Source organism: Fusarium poae, chromosome 4 (genome assembly GCF_019609905.1).
Source record: "Fusarium poae strain DAOMC 252244 chromosome 4, whole genome shotgun sequence".
Taxonomy (NCBI): Eukaryota; Fungi; Ascomycota; class Sordariomycetes; order Hypocreales; family Nectriaceae; genus Fusarium; species Fusarium poae.
This window is the reverse complement of record NC_058402.1, coordinates 4,110,533-4,128,162: the sequence shown is the minus strand read 5'-3', so window position 1 is coordinate 4,128,162 and position 17,630 is coordinate 4,110,533. Positions and strand designations below refer to the sequence as shown.

General features: G+C 45.9%; 9 protein-coding genes across 9 annotated transcripts; 4 read left to right on the top strand and 5 right to left on the bottom strand.

Moving 5' to 3' along the window:
- Nucleotides 1–324: 324 nt before the first annotated feature.
- FPOAC1_011403 (uncharacterized protein) lies at nt 325–1,325 on the top strand (the record flags this gene model as incomplete). Its single annotated transcript, XM_044855782.1, has 2 exons — nt 325–361; nt 418–1,325. 2 exons carry the CDS (start codon nt 325–327, stop codon nt 1,323–1,325), a joined length of 945 nt encoding a protein of 314 aa, XP_044703095.1.
- A 107-nt stretch (nt 1,326–1,432) lies between these two features.
- On the bottom strand, nt 1,433–3,167 carry FPOAC1_011402 (uncharacterized protein; the record flags this gene model as incomplete). The annotated part of the gene is made up of 3 exons (XM_044855781.1): nt 1,433–1,754; nt 1,801–1,845; nt 2,293–3,167. 3 exons carry the CDS (start codon nt 3,165–3,167, stop codon nt 1,433–1,435), a joined length of 1,242 nt encoding a protein of 413 aa, XP_044703094.1.
- A 1,626-nt stretch (nt 3,168–4,793) lies between these two features.
- FPOAC1_011401 (uncharacterized protein) lies at nt 4,794–5,924 on the bottom strand (the record flags this gene model as incomplete). The annotated part of the gene is made up of 1 exon (XM_044855780.1): nt 4,794–5,924. The coding sequence occupies one exon, from the start codon at nt 5,922–5,924 to the stop codon at nt 4,794–4,796; it is 1,131 nt and encodes a 376-aa protein (XP_044703093.1).
- Nucleotides 5,925–6,507: 583 nt separating this feature from the next.
- FPOAC1_011400 (uncharacterized protein) lies at nt 6,508–7,541 on the top strand (the record flags this gene model as incomplete). Its single annotated transcript, XM_044855779.1, has 3 exons — nt 6,508–6,543; nt 6,599–7,015; nt 7,077–7,541. 3 exons carry the CDS (start codon nt 6,508–6,510, stop codon nt 7,539–7,541), a joined length of 918 nt encoding a protein of 305 aa, XP_044703092.1.
- Nucleotides 7,542–7,798: 257 nt separating this feature from the next.
- On the bottom strand, nt 7,799–8,432 carry FPOAC1_011399 (uncharacterized protein; the record flags this gene model as incomplete). The annotated part of the gene is made up of 2 exons (XM_044855778.1): nt 7,799–8,030; nt 8,092–8,432. 2 exons carry the CDS (start codon nt 8,430–8,432, stop codon nt 7,799–7,801), a joined length of 573 nt encoding a protein of 190 aa, XP_044703091.1.
- A 2,855-nt stretch (nt 8,433–11,287) lies between these two features.
- FPOAC1_011398 (uncharacterized protein) lies at nt 11,288–12,780 on the top strand (the record flags this gene model as incomplete). Its single annotated transcript, XM_044855777.1, has 6 exons — nt 11,288–11,431; nt 11,511–11,547; nt 11,630–11,871; nt 11,921–12,144; nt 12,195–12,325; nt 12,380–12,780. 6 exons carry the CDS (start codon nt 11,288–11,290, stop codon nt 12,778–12,780), a joined length of 1,179 nt encoding a protein of 392 aa, XP_044703090.1.
- Nucleotides 12,781–14,482: 1,702 nt separating this feature from the next.
- On the bottom strand, nt 14,483–14,746 carry FPOAC1_011397 (uncharacterized protein; the record flags this gene model as incomplete). The annotated part of the gene is made up of 2 exons (XM_044855776.1): nt 14,483–14,633; nt 14,685–14,746. The coding sequence occupies 2 exons, from the start codon at nt 14,744–14,746 to the stop codon at nt 14,483–14,485; spliced, it is 213 nt and encodes a 70-aa protein (XP_044703089.1).
- Nucleotides 14,747–15,722: 976 nt separating this feature from the next.
- Nucleotides 15,723–16,386, top strand: FPOAC1_011396 (uncharacterized protein; the record flags this gene model as incomplete). Its single annotated transcript, XM_044855775.1, has 3 exons — nt 15,723–15,856; nt 15,916–16,145; nt 16,196–16,386. 3 exons carry the CDS (start codon nt 15,723–15,725, stop codon nt 16,384–16,386), a joined length of 555 nt encoding a protein of 184 aa, XP_044703088.1.
- A 43-nt stretch (nt 16,387–16,429) lies between these two features.
- Nucleotides 16,430–17,395, bottom strand: FPOAC1_011395 (uncharacterized protein; the record flags this gene model as incomplete). The annotated part of the gene is made up of 2 exons (XM_044855774.1): nt 16,430–17,260; nt 17,330–17,395. 2 exons carry the CDS (start codon nt 17,393–17,395, stop codon nt 16,430–16,432), a joined length of 897 nt encoding a protein of 298 aa, XP_044703087.1.
- Nucleotides 17,396–17,630: the final 235 nt, after the last annotated feature.

The window sequence follows — 17,630 nt, the reverse complement described above, 5'->3', positions numbered from 1 at the left end:
GGTCTTTCAGCTGCGCCATATTCTGTCCACTCACCAAAACGTCTGAGACATGACTACCATCTTCAGAACAGACTACAGGTCAAAGCGTAAGGATAGTGCTTAGACTAGCAGGGACTGCAACAAGTTCGAATTTGATAGCGCGATGCATCGATATTGATCGGCAAGGTCTTGTCCAATCCGTGGATTAAACCTTGATGCATCTGCCGTACCCCAGCCACTTACGGCATACTCGGAAGATCAGCCTCGGCTTTCAGCTTGTTTTCGTTTGACTACAAAAATAACAAATCTTGCAACTTCGATACTTTTCTGTGTAGCTCAAACAAAATGGTCTCCAAAACAGAACCCCCAAAGCCAACCAAAGGTCTGCACTCCCACTTTGAGGTTTTGTAGACTGCCATCACTGACTATTCTCGGCAGTATGGGCAACTCTGGTGACAAACACCGACTACCTGAAAGGTGTTTTGACACTCAACCACCGTCTGCGTTGCGTTAAGTCAAAATACCCGTTACTAGTCCTCTATACGAGTACACTGTCTGAGGCTGGTCTTGGAGTTCTCAAGAAACGAAACATCAGAACACTAGAAGTGCAACGCATATCGCCAACAACCTCGCAAGACTACCTTGAAGATGTGCGATTTTCAGAGTGCTGGACCAAACTAATCGCTTTTTCGCTTACCGACTTCTCACGAATCGTCCTTTTGGATTCTGATATGTTGGTACTCCACAACATAGATGAGCTGATGGACATTGAGTTGGATGCTCCCTCTGACGAAACTGGAGCCGTGGTTCAGGGCAACAGGCTCTTTGCTGCTTCCCATGCATGTACTTGCAATCCACTTCGAAAAGCGCATTATCCATCAGACTGGATACCAGCAAACTGTTCGTTCACAACACAGCACGACAAGCCCGAGGTCGCTCAGACCCATGGAGCTAGTCTATCCACAGGTTTGGGTAAACTCAACAGTGGACTTCTGGTCATCAACCCGTCCAAAAGCCTATTCACTTCCATTCTCGCCAAGATGGATGACCCGAGCTGCTCAGTGTACAAGTTCCCCGACCAAGATCTTCTCGCAGACGTATTCAAAGGCCGCTGGGTGGCTTTGCCATATATCTATAACGCGCTGAAGACCATGCGTAAGCCGAGTGTCCATGGCAAAATCTGGCGCGATGACCGAGTGAAGAATGTTCACTACATTCTGAGTCCCAAGCCTTGGGATGAGTTGGGAGCTGACGGTTCATGGGCTGGCGGACAGGAAATTCACAAGTGGTGGCATGATGCTTACAGATCTATGCTTGCAGAGGAGAAGGCCCTGGGCTTGTTGTAACTTGAAGTTGACTGCAAATGTCTGTAGAACCTCTCATATTCTGTTAAAGGCTTTTTTTGATGTCAACGACATTAAGTATCTTCTCTTCTGTTTATCTTAAAAATATTTTAACGAGAGGAGTCATGGCCGAATTCTTTGACAGCCCTAACCATTCGTTCAAGTCCCTCAAGCAGGTACGTCCTTTCATGAGCAAAGACGATGCGGTACCAGCCAGATACATCAGTCCCAAAGTCACTGCCAGATGTGACAAAGATCTTTTCCTTCAACAACGTCTTCGTCATCTTCTCCTCCATTGCCTTCAGAGCAACCCCGGCATCTTTGATGCGAGTTCCTTGTTCTTGCGCGTTGATGAGAGCCTTCTCGTAGTATTCCACGGCCTCAAGACTGAACGGATCTACATCTCCAAAAGACACGCCAACAATTCTCGCCCTATCGTTCATGAGAAATGGGCATTGTAGATGGCTTGGTGACTTACTCAGCTCGATAGCCCAAGTCGATCGGGAAGTTTCCGTAGTGAGGCCTACCAAGCAAAACGCCATCGCATTTGTCACAAAGCGAAAAGCCGCTGAGTTCTATCGCTTGACTTGCACCTGCAGTAACAATAAGCTGGTCCTTAGTCACGGTTTCTTGTGGGTTAAAGTTCCGATTGATGAATCGCGCAAGGACATCACGTTACTGCCAAGCTCGTTGTCACCTGAAGGGCGCAGCAAGTAACATCACTGTGTGTATTGGTCGGCAAAACTCATTGCTCGATTGTGTTCTAATTGGATATGATCATGATGCATGCCGACACCACCTTGGATAGCATAATTCTCTGAAAGAAGGATAACATGTGATTCCAAATACTCATTCCATACACAAGTCCGAGTCTTCCCTTTCCGCCCATTCGTGCCACCTCCTCGAATGTTTATAACGAAGTTCAAATCCAACTTTCTTCGTAAACATTTTCATCATAAGTCCCACAAACCCTTCTTCGTCCTCGTTGCACTTCACTCGTCCCCATTCCGCATCAGATTCGTCTGGGCGGCGGAATCTGCATAGGCCAAAATCTATCATGAAAACCTGATATGTGTGAATCCTGGGAACAATGATAAAGTTGTCCAGCCGGACGTCCTTGTTGACAATATCGTGGTCGCCAAGGATGTCAACTGTCTTGATACCTTGATCAACGATGTCTTGCCATGCCGCCGCAGGTGCCTTGGCAATCATATCTCGTAGGGTGAAGCCGTGCAGATACTGCAATAGAAATCCTTTTTGTTGATGGAGCTCACGCTGTTCGGCACTGAGAATCGCATTGGGGGGCGATATGTCGAGCTTGACGGTGGCCAAAAGCCGAGGGTAATATTGTCCCTGATATTCTTTGAGGCGATCGTATGTTTCAACTTCAGCTTCATAAAGTTTCCGTTGCCAGTCATCAAGAAAGGCCTCGTCTTCACCTTCATCCCAGTCTGAACCGTTGTCGTCTAGGAAGTCTGGCACATCGCGTAATCCTTTGTGAACTGCCTCCACTGCTCCGGATTGGACGCCGTTCACGTACACGTTCTCGATATCGTCGGACCATGGTGGAACTCCATACTCGTCGCGGAGTTCCTCTGCAGCTCTCCGGTCGCACATTTTCAGAAAAAACTGATTGCCCTCGCTCTTATCCAGAAAGTCTGAGACTTCTTCCACTACCGCTCCACTGGAAAAGGTGTATGGCAGCTGTTGTCGTTTGATCTTGACTTGTATTGTTCTCAGCTGGTGGTTGGAAGCCGCGTCGAGTCTGGCATCCAAAGTGAGGATCTTTCCAACAGGGTATAGGATATCTGCGACATTTGATGTCGCTGGTTCCGAGTTCCCCATATTGATGAAGTGTCAGCGTGGATTGTGGTGTGTGTTTGGAAAGTTGTGGTTGGGAGGAAAGAAATGAGACAGATGAACCTGATTTAAGGCACCAATTTTTAAGCTCGTGCCTTCTTATGATTCACAAAGGGCATTTGTATCACGTCATACCGAGCCCACGTAACTGCCATATGGTTTGACAAAAGTTAGTTGTCAAGGTTAACATCAATTGGCTGGTGTATGGCCTGTTGCCCCTTACTACCTAGATAAACCTTGATTAGTCTCTACTGCGAAATCTTTGTTCTTTTTTAGATGGCATAAGCTTTCGTCTTCTTGGTTCCTTTGAGGTTATTAATAAAGGTTAATCTGTCTAGACAGATTAAATTTTCAATATAATATTAAGTCAAGGTTTCTCCCAAGACTAGGTTTACTAACACAGGCGTGACTCATACGGCCTGAACTCTATGACATCGTTGACTTATAAAGGAAGCTTCTGTCGAGTCGTACAGACAGCAGCAACTTCTTCCCCTTGCAACCTCGATCAACCACTCGTCCAAGACTACTGCGAAACATGCTTCACCTCTTTAGCACTTACTAATAAATGTCTGCAGCAAATAGACTTTAATACGGAGTACAGTCTCCGAGTTTGTGACAAGAGTAGAATTCGAACTTCAGTCAATCCTCCAGCCTTGTCGGAAAAAATCAATGTTCCCAATTATCAGGTCAGAAACTCAGATGAACCAGGAACCAATGGGATCGCGGGCATCGTTTAGGCATTTTCTCTTCTGCCTTTTTTAGTGAGATCGTTTTTTTTTCTGCATTTACCAGGTTGCATTACTGGTATTGTTGTGTTAGTAGGCACTCACTATCTTCTGATTGTAATACATATCAACTATTGCTTCACCTAATCACATTGTCGATCAAGGGAAGCGATCCAGTTTTGAAAACATTGTTGATAATGGCGCATCACAACGATCTTATTACTACAGGCACACGGGTAGACCTTCCTCAGAGTTACTTCAACGTCAACCCAGACTTCAGGTCTCCCTGACTTTGTCTCTCCATATCGCAAGAGACGTATTTTCTTCGACAATTTTCAACTTCTTAATTCTTGTTTAGTCGAAGACTGAGGGTCAATGCCGCATGAAGACCGTGATGATCCCAAGTGATCTGTATGGACAGATTAACAGTTGTTAAGAACTTGGGACGAGTTGAGAAGACCTCGACAAAGCGGAAGGACCACAATTATAAATGATGATCCCAGACAGGAAAGACCAACTTTCATGCTACAGGCTGCTAGATAACGACCATGAGGTTTGAGAAAAGGGCTACGACTCTGAGACTTCATTAGAGACTATTACGGCAGATATAAGGGTATACAATGACGGTAAATTAGAGAGAGACGTGATGCTGTGACTATAACTGTACGCCAACAGTCATATATGGCGTATCAAGTCATGATAGTCACTCGATCACTTAGGCCTAGGCAATACAAATCGGGACCTAAAGATGAAACCCCTTTCCAAAATACCATCTTTTCAGAAAGCTGTTTTCACGCCTTGCGTGGCAATTCCACCTTCATGGCGTCTCGGACAATTGACTCCCTACAAAACTAAAACTTTGGTCAAGAATGCGGGTCTCTCCACTTCATCTTTCAAATGCTTGCACCAAAAGATCCTCAAACCTCGAGCCAGGACGAACGACTAGTTGCGAAGCGAACTGGTTTAGCGTTACCAATGACGGACTCGCAGTTCTCAACGTGCCAAGCTCCCACTCTTCCTCCGTTTCAGCATCCCAAAGGTGCGTGCGTACATCAAACGGCAAAGCCTCAACACAAAGCGAATGCATCGTATAACCTCTCTTTAACGAGCTATACACCGCAAGAAGTATGTTGCACACCATAATAGTTCGACGGACACTTTCGGAGAATAGCCATGCTTGCCAAGGACTCAACGTGCTTGGTAATTGTATGGGCGCATGTTGCCAAAGCTGATGTGTGAGTGCCCACATGTCTTTGTTATCGCGTTCTACTTGATCTTCAGCTGAATCTTTGCAAACTAGAAGACGGATAATTTGTGCGAGACTTATTGCTTGAGCGTAGGCTAGTGTATCTCCGAACGACGAAGTGCGTGTTGCGGAGCGAAGCAATCGACAAATTGTAGAGCGTAGAGCTTCGAGTCGATGGTTTTCGAGATACTCTCCGCCGACTTCGTAACTATAGCATATGTCTCGAACCTGCTGGAGTTGATGCGGTAGACATGGTGCATATATACCAGAATGGATAAAGGCTGTCTTATTGTTTTCTGCAAACTCGGCTGGGAAGCTACATAGAATGTCTGACAACTGATGAAGTGTGGTTGGATCAAAAACGCGCACGACTTCAAGGTGTAAAGGATTAAATATGCGAACTCCATCATTCAAAGACTTGCTGACGATACTTGGCTCGTGGACTTGTAGCGCTGTGAGTGGAGGCCGAGATCCTCGATAACACCCATCGCGGAGAACTTGTCGAATGCGTATTTGTAAGCCAGTGTCTAGTTCCCCACTGAGAACAAGGAACGATAGGTTCTGTTCATTTGAGAGATCCCTCAATCTTTGCGGTTGTCTGATGGGCTTGATCATGCTTGTATGGCGTGTACCAGCAGCTGCAGGGGCTGGTTGGTTGATGTAGCAGCATTTGATGCGTTTGGTGGAGCATCTTTCGCAACAAGGGGTGGCGAGATTGCAGCGACGTCTGGCTTTGACACAAGCTTGACAGGATCTCTGAAGGAGTGTCATCTTTTGCCTAAAGACCACTGGTTTGTCAAGTTGGAAGAATGGATATTGTTTAATGAAGGAAACATTCTGCGATCAAGTCATATCGCAATCCAATCTCACCGAACACTTTATCTTATCAGTTAGCTACAGACGCTAAACCTAAAAGAGAATAAACGTGGCACAAAACACATTGGCGGAAGAGGGTGACTAAAATACTTCTATCTGCTTATGCCAGTATACACGAACGGTAGTCTGATATTTCTGTCAAGCGTTGGGTCAGCACCGGTTGTGCGACGTTCCAGAATAGGACTAGTCTCCACAGTGGGTTAGCCTGGAAGAGGTTTAGACTCCACCAGCTCAAGATGTAACCAGTTTAATACTTGACTAACACTATATACGTTGTGACGATGATGGAACGACTGAGATGCTGATAAATCCAGGAAACTGTGTCAATGGGAGAGATAGTGAGAGTAACTACAGAAGTAATCAGAACTATAAGTAGCCGGTTCTGTCTCACTCTCTGTCGGAATCTACCATCACACCAACAACATCACTTACCCTATTCGACACATATCTACGACACTTTTTGCTTTCTTACCTCAACATGACCACCCAAATCAAGAATGTCATGATCCTTGGGGTATGTATCATATATCTAAATCCAAGGATAGATCATTAACTCACATAACTGCCAGGGCCGAGGAAATCTTGGACCATACCTCGTTGCCTCCCTGATCAAAGCCGGCTTCAACGTCTCTGTTCTAAGCCGTGCAACTTCAACTACCACAGACAAGACATTCCATGGTGCCACCATCGTCAAGTCTGATTACACCATGGAATCACTCATTCAAGTTTTCACTGGTCAAGATGCCGTCATCTCTACTCTTTCGACAGCCAACATTAACGAACAAAAGACTGTCATCGATGCAGTTGCAGCCGCAAAGGTCAAGCGTTTTATGCCCAGCGAGTTCGGAAGCGACACCTCCGTCGACGGGCTGGAAGAGATGGCACCGTTTCTGAAAGGAAAACAAGATGTCATGGACTATGTCAAGGCTAAGGAAGTCGAAGGGTTGACTTGGACAGCGCTTTTCACTGGCCCTTGGATCGATTGGGTGAGACTACTGATTTATTGCTCAGTTGCTACTTCGGTATGCTAATTGTTATAATTCACAGATGCTGATTGAGGGTAAAGGTCTACTTTGCTTGGATATAAAGTCCAAGACTGGTGAGCTTGTAGACGGAGGGAAACCAAAGTTCACCACAACCACTGTGGCTCAAGTTGGTGAAGCCACGGCAGCAGCACTGATACATTCTGACAAGACCAAAAACGAGTACGTACATGTTTCATCGTACAATATTTGCCAGGAACAGGTTATCGAGGCTCTTGAAAGAATCTCAGGCACTAAGTATGCGTTTGAAGCATTGAGCAATGTGGACTTGTATGCACGAGCAACCAAAAATGTTGAACAGGGCAACTGGGTCACTGGCTACTATGAGCTGGCTTCTTCAACTGTCTTCAGCGACGCTGAAGTCACTTATTTTCCTGACAAGGCTGAACATTGGAAGAAGGTTCTTGCGCTTGGCGAGGTAGAGAGCTTTGACGAAATAATCGCTAGGGTATTGGATGTGGTGTCATAGAGGAGGTCAAGGTATCCATCATTCGATTAGGTCTATCTAAACTCTAGGCGATAGACCCTAAGATACTTAGGTACTATAGTGTGTTCAACCTTGGCTTGGATTAGGCTCAATTCATCTTATAAAAGGCAATGCAATGTGTATATATACATTCATTTTCTTCTTAAGGGTATTTTGTGATATAATGCTTGGATGAGTACTAGTGATCTTGTCGCCAGCCAACCCTTTTTCCATTGGTCATAAGTCATAGTATAATAAATTTAGTGCCAGAGAGCATCGTTGGGCTTGATACCCTTCTCCTTGCAGTAGTCGTAGTACATCTTGGCAAAGCTAAAGATGTCCAGGGTGAACTTCAAGCTATCATCGTCGTTAAGGAACTCGATGGTGCCGGAAATAGTGAAGACGATATCAGTGTTGTCCTCGACGGACAGGGTGTGGATGACGCCAGGGTTCTCGCAAACCCAATCGCCAGGACGGGCAACCCAGTCATATCTGTAAATGTAGCATTAGCAACGTTGCATCTTGCCAGGGATAGATATAGACGAAAACTTACTCTTTGTAACCCCATTCACCAGACATGGTAATGGCTGTAACCGTACCACGGTGTCGGTGCCTGCCCAGGCTGGCAGCAACCTTTGATCGCAGGCCGACGACAAAGGTACCGGTTCTGTTCTCCATGCGAAGGGGCTTCAACTCAATGGGCCCGATCCAAGGGAACCAGAGAGTATCGGTCTTTTCGTTGATGTAGACATCGGGGGCGCTATACTTGTCGGTAAAGGCAAGCTCCTGGAGCTCGGCGGTGTTGAGGGCGGTACCAGGGCGCTCAGGGAGGGTAGTCTCCTTGGCGGCGACGGGCTCAGGAACGAGATCTTCAGCAGTAGTAGAAGGAGCCATTATGAAATGTTTTGTATGTATTGTTTGTGCAAGAGTGGTGTTGCTTTGTGTATGAGGATAAAGCTGGAAGAAGGTTTAGAGACAGATTGCCAAGCTCGATGGTCTTGTCCCGTGGCTTGGTAGCTTAGATATTAAAAGACCCTGGGACCAGAGGGAGAGCGGAGCCGAGGAGGGGGAATTACAATTCATGACGGAACTATTGGTCAGTTTCAGAATGGAATGGAGTGAGGCGCGATCGTCGCTATGATAATTATTGTAGCCTCGGGCATACCGCCATTTCGAGGCTTAGGTCGGTTGTTCGGTTCGAAATACCCCGGTACTTGGGACATGATGAGAATGTCACTCCACAAATTACCGCCTGATAGCCCACAAGTCTCTTCTGACCGTTGCACACCGTTAGGGGTCCATGGCTGCGTTTTGCTGAAGATATGTTGTGATGCCTAAGTTCTGACTGATATGTGATCGACAGTGCCAATGGTTCGAGAACGGTAGCCACTAAAGGAGATGTCTCAGATGATAGAGATCTTGTCTTGTGTTGGTTATCACAATCACAATGGCATAAATACTTTGCTACAATATGCACAGACTTATGTGTTTCCCCTGCCCTTATTATTATGTATGTATTATCCCTACAATAGTGAAGGAAGAGTCGAAGGATCAATCCAATTCGCGGAATACTCCACCATAAGAAGGATTAGACTAGAGTAGAGGCTAACCCCGAAAACGGGGGAGTAGACATGACATCCTTCAGATCCACCGCTTATGCTAACATTAGGGGGGGACCCCAGATTCAATGTGACGTTGAAGGTCTGAACACGTTGATTCTATCAATGCGCCAAGCTTCGACAACCGTTTTACCGGAAAACATGAGGCTCGACCGATCATTATTTTGGTTTAATATTGATCGGACGGCCAAGCCCGGCTGTTGATAGTTAGTCATTGTTTACTGTCTATAGCAGACTGCATGACTTGGCTTTCAGATTCCAGAAATAACTGTTGGTTGGTGTACGATTTCACACACCGTTTATCTACGGAAGAAGAAAGCGGACTTGCGGATTATTAGAAGCTGTTAGAGTCCATTAGCGTGTTCCAAAGTCTCTTTTTGCGCCTTCTTTTACCTGCCATAGACTAGACTAGGCTTTCCCCCCTCCACTTGACCTGTTCAGCTGCCGTAAGACAGACACACTGGGAAGTTCCGCCCACTTCACCATCTCCCGTACGTACCTAGGGCTGATCTCGACGGAGAATTAGAATTGATTATGGCGCGACAAACGGGATCATCCAGCTAGAGCTGTTTGTCAGTTGGGCTGCAACGGCAAACTTGGCTCCCGTGACTTAGTAACTAATATTCGGTTCGACAGAGCCCTCGTTCCCCGACGGGACCCATTTATACAAGGAGGAAATAATCTACAGGGGCTCGTTTACATATCCAGCATCATGTCGCCACTGGGATTGAGTTTGATGTTTTGCTTCTCACCTGTTCGCTTGCACGGAAATACCGTAGGTTCGGAATAAGTGTGTGTCTGATTTCAAAGGCAGCAAGGGTAAGTGAAGGGTCTTTAAAAGTTCTCTACATGATGGTGACAAAAAAAAAGCAAATAATTTCGTGCTTAATGTCTAGTGCAATGTTCAATTGGAAGGAAAGCTTCTAGCGTACGGCGGCAGCCTCATTAATGACAGCCAACAACGTAACTTTGCGTGCTCAATCAACGCTCTGGCATAGCTTGCGAGCTGCTAATAGCGGGCGCTGATGAACAAATTAGTCTACCGCTCTGACACATGCGTTGTGTAGAGTGCTAGACCAAAGTAAAAGTACAGACAAGTATTGCTTTTTCCTCTCCCACATTCCGAGCATCAACTCGAGTTTGACAGAAGGAGAGAAGTGGGCTTCTTTTAACCTGCATACTGATAAATTTTATCAGAATCCTGGCACGATATCACAAGTCATAATTCATAAATCATGCTTATTGCCAGATTCTTATTACCAAGATCGGAGATCTATAAGAGATTCTAGGATTCAACCCTTTCTCTTCCTTATCAACATGGAACAGCGCGATTAGATTACCTTGTGAGGAAAAATTGCTCCATAGAGTGCCACAAAATTGAGTTTTAAGCCGTGACATTTCTGCGACCATTTCCACTCTCCAATACAAGTGACCCCTCTCAAAGTGACCACTCGACATGCTGCCAGTCTGGATGAACGGAAACTAGGACTCAAGTGAGTGCTAGCTTGGTTATTCTATCCAGGGGACTCCCGGCCACTTGTGGAGCACTTGGTTATATTGGCCAAGTAAGTTCGGCAGCTCTACTGCACAAACAGTAGTGACGACGCCAAGCAGCCCTGTCTCATCTCTTTTAGAATCGCTGTAGAATTTCACTGTTACGAGGTTCAATCCTACCTGCTTCACACATTCGGCTAAGCCCGATTAATTAATCGACTTTTAGTATATGTCTTGCTTCTAGTCCTTCCGGTTCCACACGGAACCTAGACCAAGTTACAACGCTTGGGGGGGATTCGCACTCGTTTCAAAGGATCAGCTTTACCATGAGGGTTATTATCTCAAAAAGAGCAAGGAAAAGTGTTTATCATTGCTGCCCTGTGCTGGACTGTATCGTACTGTAGACAAGGGAAGGGTTCCCCTTGCGAAATTACACATATCTAGTATTCCCGTTCCATCCTCTCGGGTTGGGATCCCAGCCTTTTATTCCTTTCTTTTCTCGCTCTCCAATCGATCGCTGCTGCTCAACCCCTCTTGTTCCTGAGCGAGTGAGCCGCATATGTAAGTGGCTTACTTGGCACCTGCGTCTCGGGTTTCGTCTTCGTTCTTTTTGTTCTATTGCGCTTGTCTGCCAAGATGGAGTCACGACAAACCGACCTTTGGGTCGTAACCTTTGTCACATTCGCTGCAGCCGTGGTCATCACGGGTATGCGGCTTCTGAGTCGTCGCCTCAAGCGTATCCCACTCTCTTGGGATGACTACTTTGCACTTTGCGGATTTGTAAGTTTGCGATTGATTGATTGATTGATCAAGCATCTTTGCTATTCCCGTCTTACTATCCTTGCTAACTCTATCGCAGGCTGTTTCAATTGCTTGGGTCGTCATCGTGCCTTACTGTAGGTGCCCGTTCTTTTTATTTTTATATCAGCAACCAACAATTAGACGCGACTCGACCAACATGCTGACTCAACTTACAAGGGCTGAACCGCGGTCTGGGACTACACATGGACGATGTTGTCAAAATGCAAAACTCAACGTTGACGGACGAACTATACCAAGCGAAACTACTTCTCTTCATCGCAGAGCTTTTCTACGCCTTCGGTCTATTCTTTGCCAAAATCTCCATTCTCAGTCTTTACTGGCGCATGTTCCGTGTTACCAACATTCGACTACCGATTCAAATTCTCTTTGGATGCTCTCTTGTCTGGATTACATTCCGAGTGGGTACATTTTCGTTACGTCAAGATTATCTATCTAACAACTCGGTAGATCTTTATGGGAATTTGGCATTGCGTTCCAGTGGAAAAGTTTTGGGATGACAGTGTTGCTGGATACTGCGCAATTGAGGACAAGAAGTTCTTCTTTGGAACTACTCTAGTGCATGCCATGATCGATATCTCTATTCTGATTCTACCCATGTGGCAGATTGGACGCCTTCAGCTCCCCATGATACAAAAGGCTGGTATTATGGTCATGTTTACCTTTGGCTTCTTGTGAGTTGCATTCTTAGTCTAGGCGACTGCTCTTATACTAATGAATATAGCATTTGTGCTGCAGCTATCCGACTTATTGTTGCTGCCCGCGTTTTCGACGACAAATCATACGACATTACGTGGAACATCTGTGACATTGTCATTTGGGCAACTGTAGAAGTCAACCTCATTAATGTTTCTGGTATGGAAACCTTCCAAATATGTTCCCGTCTCTGGTATTCTAACATGACAACAGCATCCCTCCCTACGATCCGACCAGCCTGCACCTTTATATTCATGTGCCAGAACCCTCGAATTCGAACAGGCGCCAGCTCAGGCAGTTACCCAAACACGTACAGCCGAAGCCAAACCAAGCAATCCATCCGCCTCGACACGATCAACAAGACAAAACCAAACGATGAGTCCAGTTCAACGCACCAACTCGCCGAGTCCGACGATGGTATTGGCAACGGTGGTAGAGGTGGTTCTACCGACGACTTTGAGGCTCACGCTATGGATCGTTTCGCACCAGGTGGAAACCAATACTCTTCTACTATCACGGGACAGCGAACCAACTCTGGAGGCGGAGATTATGGGTCTAGCTTTGGCGGTATCTTGGTTAAGAACGAGACTACGGTGCATGTTTCTAAACATTGATCAAACAGGAGTGTAGCATGGAACAGATGCATTAGAAAAGCAAGCGGAGTCGATGAGCTATTTTGTAAAACTAGAATTAGAACGATTTAATGTGTAGACAGATGCTGTCTCAGAAGTTTCAGTATCATCCCCAACTTGGCATTCACGTTCGTTCTCCACTGATAATGGTTCGTCAAACCTAGACTAGACGTGCCAGGTCCCAGACTGAATCCACACTTGATGGGTCTATCTTACTCTGTATTGAGTCAGTATCGTACGGTCTGATGATCTAGGGGATGAAGATTAATCAGTGGGGTAGTGTCGCACGGCAGTTGGGTACTCGCCAAGGCTGTGCCTCTGCCGCTGCAGAGAAATACATAGCGTCGCAGTTGACGCAGAATGTGCGGCATCATTTAGCCCAGCTGGATCGTCACAGTAGCATCCGCACCCATGGAATGTTTCGGCTTGTTACGCTCGAATGGCAGGTCGGCAGAACAGGACATCAGATACGGAAGCCAAGAAACGCACTTGATTAATATCTAATCCTAGTAAATAAGTTGTTGTTCCAGACGATCCGATGCAATGCCTGGCTGTCCAAATTGCGGCAATACGGAGCACATGTGCCGACATTAGACTGTCTCATTTTAGGTTTGGGTACCTCGGTATCCGTTGTCGCATTATGTATGGTGTGCTTTCTTATCAATCATGGCCATTGAACTCTATATGCCAAACCTTTCCTTCCTATTGGAGGCATTTACGAGTAACCCAAGTCTTCTCTACAATAATATCTGAGACACATCGATCAAGACGAACCAACAAGTGACAAGTCAAGCGTTCATGAATAACAAAGTTTGGCCTCGACGCCACCAAACCGCACTGACATTATTTTTTTGTCAATGCTTGAGATCCTATCAGATCTGTGCAGTCGCCGGTCCAAAAAAAGACTTCATTTTTGAGAAATGAATCTATCGTCGGCACAAGGTAGGGGATATGCGCCCTAATGTAATGTATGGACGCGACATTGGTGATCAGCCGCTCTTTGACGTATATGTGTGCTTATCTACAGGCATCAAATTGTAGTATACCCAATTTAGTAAGGTCAGAGCGCCCATGCCCGCGAGCCGCCAGAAGCGGTTCCGATGTCGATCGTAGGATACACGACACAGGTACGGGCCAGGCGCAAATACAGGGCTTGTGCTTTTAGCTGTTCTCCTTATACGACATTCAGACATACAATCCACAGAAAAGATCTTCTTTGAAGCGTTCCGTGCGTCCGGCCCGCCTTGAGAATATCCTTGACGAATATCCGAGCGCAAGCTCCAACCCACCAAGTTGCTTTAACTATGTTCACTATCCCTGGTCCCCCGGTGTGTTTAGATGCCTTCAGTTTTGTTTCCAGTCTGTCAAGCCGCACCCTACTAAGCCAGGACTAGACGCGGGTATGACAGCTTACCTAACAGTGCACGACACAATGGAACCTTGTTCATAAACAGACCAGGATTCATGATTATATACAAGTAAAAATATACATGTTTCGGATCATTCATGGCCCTCGACGGTCTATCACAAGTAACAAACGGGAACAGGCATTGGAGCTTGTGGTTATGGTTGAAACTTTCATGTATCTTTCATTATGACGATATTCCATAGCTAATCCCAGAGAAACCCTTTCATCGTTTTCAATCATCATAGACCTCATGTCTAGTAATATTTGGAAGCACATCTAGCATGTGCACTTGGCCAGGCAGAGCAGAGGGACGTTGGGGTCTTGGGCACAAGTTCCGAAAAGAGCGCAGGTACCACCGGCACACTCGGACTTGCAAGGCTCGAGAGTCTTGGGGTCGGAGTAGTAAAGGCCTCCGTTGTTGCAAGCACTGTGTCGTGTCAGTGTTGAAAATCCCAGGTCATCGATAATGTAAACTTACGCCTTAGGAGCCGCAAGGGCGACAGTGGCGATGGCCAAGATGCTGACGATAGAGAACTGCATTTTGATAATTGGACAAGTTGTTGTAATTGTCTTGAGAGTATGATCTAGCGCTCGGGTCGTCGGGGTCTTTTTATACAGCCTCCGAAGGAGTATCTGACATGGCAATTCCCAGCATCGAATCCTTCTACATGTTTACATTCCTATTCCTCACACTTTGGCGACTATGGGATCTTAAAGACTCCGTGATTCGTATGGTAACCTTATGGACTCAGGATGACAAGTTATGCTAGAATCTTGACCTGCCGGTTTTAGACTAGGGTCACCTGAGGAAGGATTGTGGTGCGTCAAACCCTTGCCGGGCCGTTCGTTTATTTCCGTGTTTTCTAGTTTGACCATCGTGTTTGCTGATGTCTTCCGATAGGATCCTCAAGTTCTTATGGGGCGGCCGGGGAGTATTCTCCTTCCGGGGAAGTATCCGAGAGCCGTCCGTCGCTATTATACGAGATACACTTCTAGGATCGGTCTTTGCTGGTATCCGTGTATTTTTGCGCATTGGACCATTTGTTGGTAATTGTCCGAGTTACGCGACTCTTTAAAATGATTTCTTGTGTTGTTTTATTAAAGCTGGGTACGAGACGCATCGATAAAATAAATATTAAGCACACTACATGATATACCGCAACTCAGTATACATTACAGACCAAGAATTAGGTTACAATTCGGTTCACAGATTCAATGGCTGCCTATTAGAGCTAGCAGTCTGCTGTATCTTTAACAAGAACCTTCAAACATCCGATAACGACAGCATTTGTCTGTCATTCGTGACAATGGATTGAACCAAAAAGCACTCAAATAACATCTGTTCCTAGATCTGTACTGTAACATTGTGTTATAAGACAATCTCGACAGCCCAAACCGCCCGATTAAATCTCTATATACAATTGTGAACTAACTATATAACTATACCAAAGCCATTGACTTTCGTTTCTCGTCTCGGCGATACTTCCGGTCGGCTCCCGACACGCGTATCAGCCCTATGAGTTTCGGAACCGGTTGGATGACCGGAGCCGACAGCCGAAGCCTTGATGACATTTACCATCTCCTCAAGCTGACTCACAGGGAATTCTATTTCAACATCGCATCTCTAAACACCACCATTCTGGTTTACTTGTTCGTACTCTTGAAAAAATGGCCTCAGCAACATATCAGATTGAAAAACCTCTTCGCAGTGACTATGACGAATGGTCAAGGTTGTTTCACGCCTACATCGACTTTTACAACGCCAAGATTGAAGAAGACCAGTACGCCAGAACATTTGACCGCATCATTGAACAAAAGAATGGATTGCAAGTATTAGTTGTCAGAAAAGTGTGCGGAGAAGAGAAATCTTTGGTTGGAATCGCGCACTTCTTCCCTGAGCAGACACCATGGAGTGAAAAGCAGATTCTCTTGCTAAATGGTATGTTCCCGACAGTCAATTTCCTACGAATATTCTCTGACAAATTACAGACCTGTTCGTTGATCCTTCGGCCCGCGGCGCAGGGCTTGGTAGGAAGTTGACTGAAGCGGTGGCGGATATAGGAAGAGAGATGGGATGTACGAGGGTTCAGTGGGTTACCAAGCATGACAACGCCACTGCACGAAAGCTTTACGACACGATGGCTGAGACTCAATTTGTTCAGTATAGAATGACTTTGTAGTAGCCTTGTTATCCATCTAGTCAAAGCCAATCAAGACTTGATATCACTCAGACTCAGCCATGACAAGTGGCAGTACTGCGCGCATAATCTGTCCTCTTGTCTTGTACTTATTTCCCACCTCTGCATCACGCCAGAACCCAGATTCAGTGATTGATCCGCGTAGGATATAATGAGGCAAACTTGTTATGTCGTCTGGGTTGATAGCTGTTTGTCTGACAACATTGCCCTTCTTATCAATAAAGACCAGAAGTAGTTCCTCGTCCTCAAAAGCCTCTTGGTCAGCGACGATCAAACAGAACCCAACCTTGGCTGTTGCACAAATGGCGTCCTCGTAATCATCATCTCCTGGGTCTCGGGAGTCGCAAATGCATGACACATATTCCCTAGCTTCTTGCACATCGTGGTCGTTGAAATCTCGCCGTATTTCTGGCGTGGCCAACTCTGGGAGTACTTTGTATATAGTCTGCCATTTCTGAGAACCAATATCAAAGAGAGATGGATCATCAAGAACGCGCCACCAGCGTTCATCAGGCGACCCAAACAGATCGCCAGATGGGTCCATATTGTCGAATGTGTCAGACGTATCTTTGATCCACCGATTAAACTTGTTGTCGCTATCACCGCCATAGTGAGTACGCAAGACGGCAATTACGTCAAACAGAGGCTTTCGAGGATTGTACTTCTCAGCTATGCGACGAAGCTTTTGCGACCGCCATGGTACTAGTATCGTCTGGATCAACTCTTGTCTGTCCACTGCAAGTGCTTCTTCTGAGATTGAAGTGAAGCCCGAGATGTCATTTTCTTGGATAAACGCTTTCACGAGCGCCTCTCGCTGTTCTTCGATCGATAGACTTGAGGAAGTGTCCCACTTGTTCTGTGATGTATAGGAATCTGTCAGCAAAGGTCTCTCTTTCGCAAATGCCCAAATCATGAGGCTACTCACAAGCAGATACCACTCGACGGGTAATGAACCCCATGGCAGAGAAACTGTTTCTTGTAATTGACTCATTACTTATTTGTCTACAGATTTCGCGAGAAAGAAGAACTGTTGAGAGAAAAATGAGTTGAGGTAAGACTTTAAGTTGTTAGCTCATTGGCCGAGACTCTGCTAGTCTAGGTAGTCTTCGCAGATATAATTGGCTATTATCTCTAGCGGTCTATTGCCTAAATATTCCTGCATCATAAGGCTTATCTATAAACTCAGATGTCGTATCCCTGGCACCTCTACGACAGAAAAGATTTAA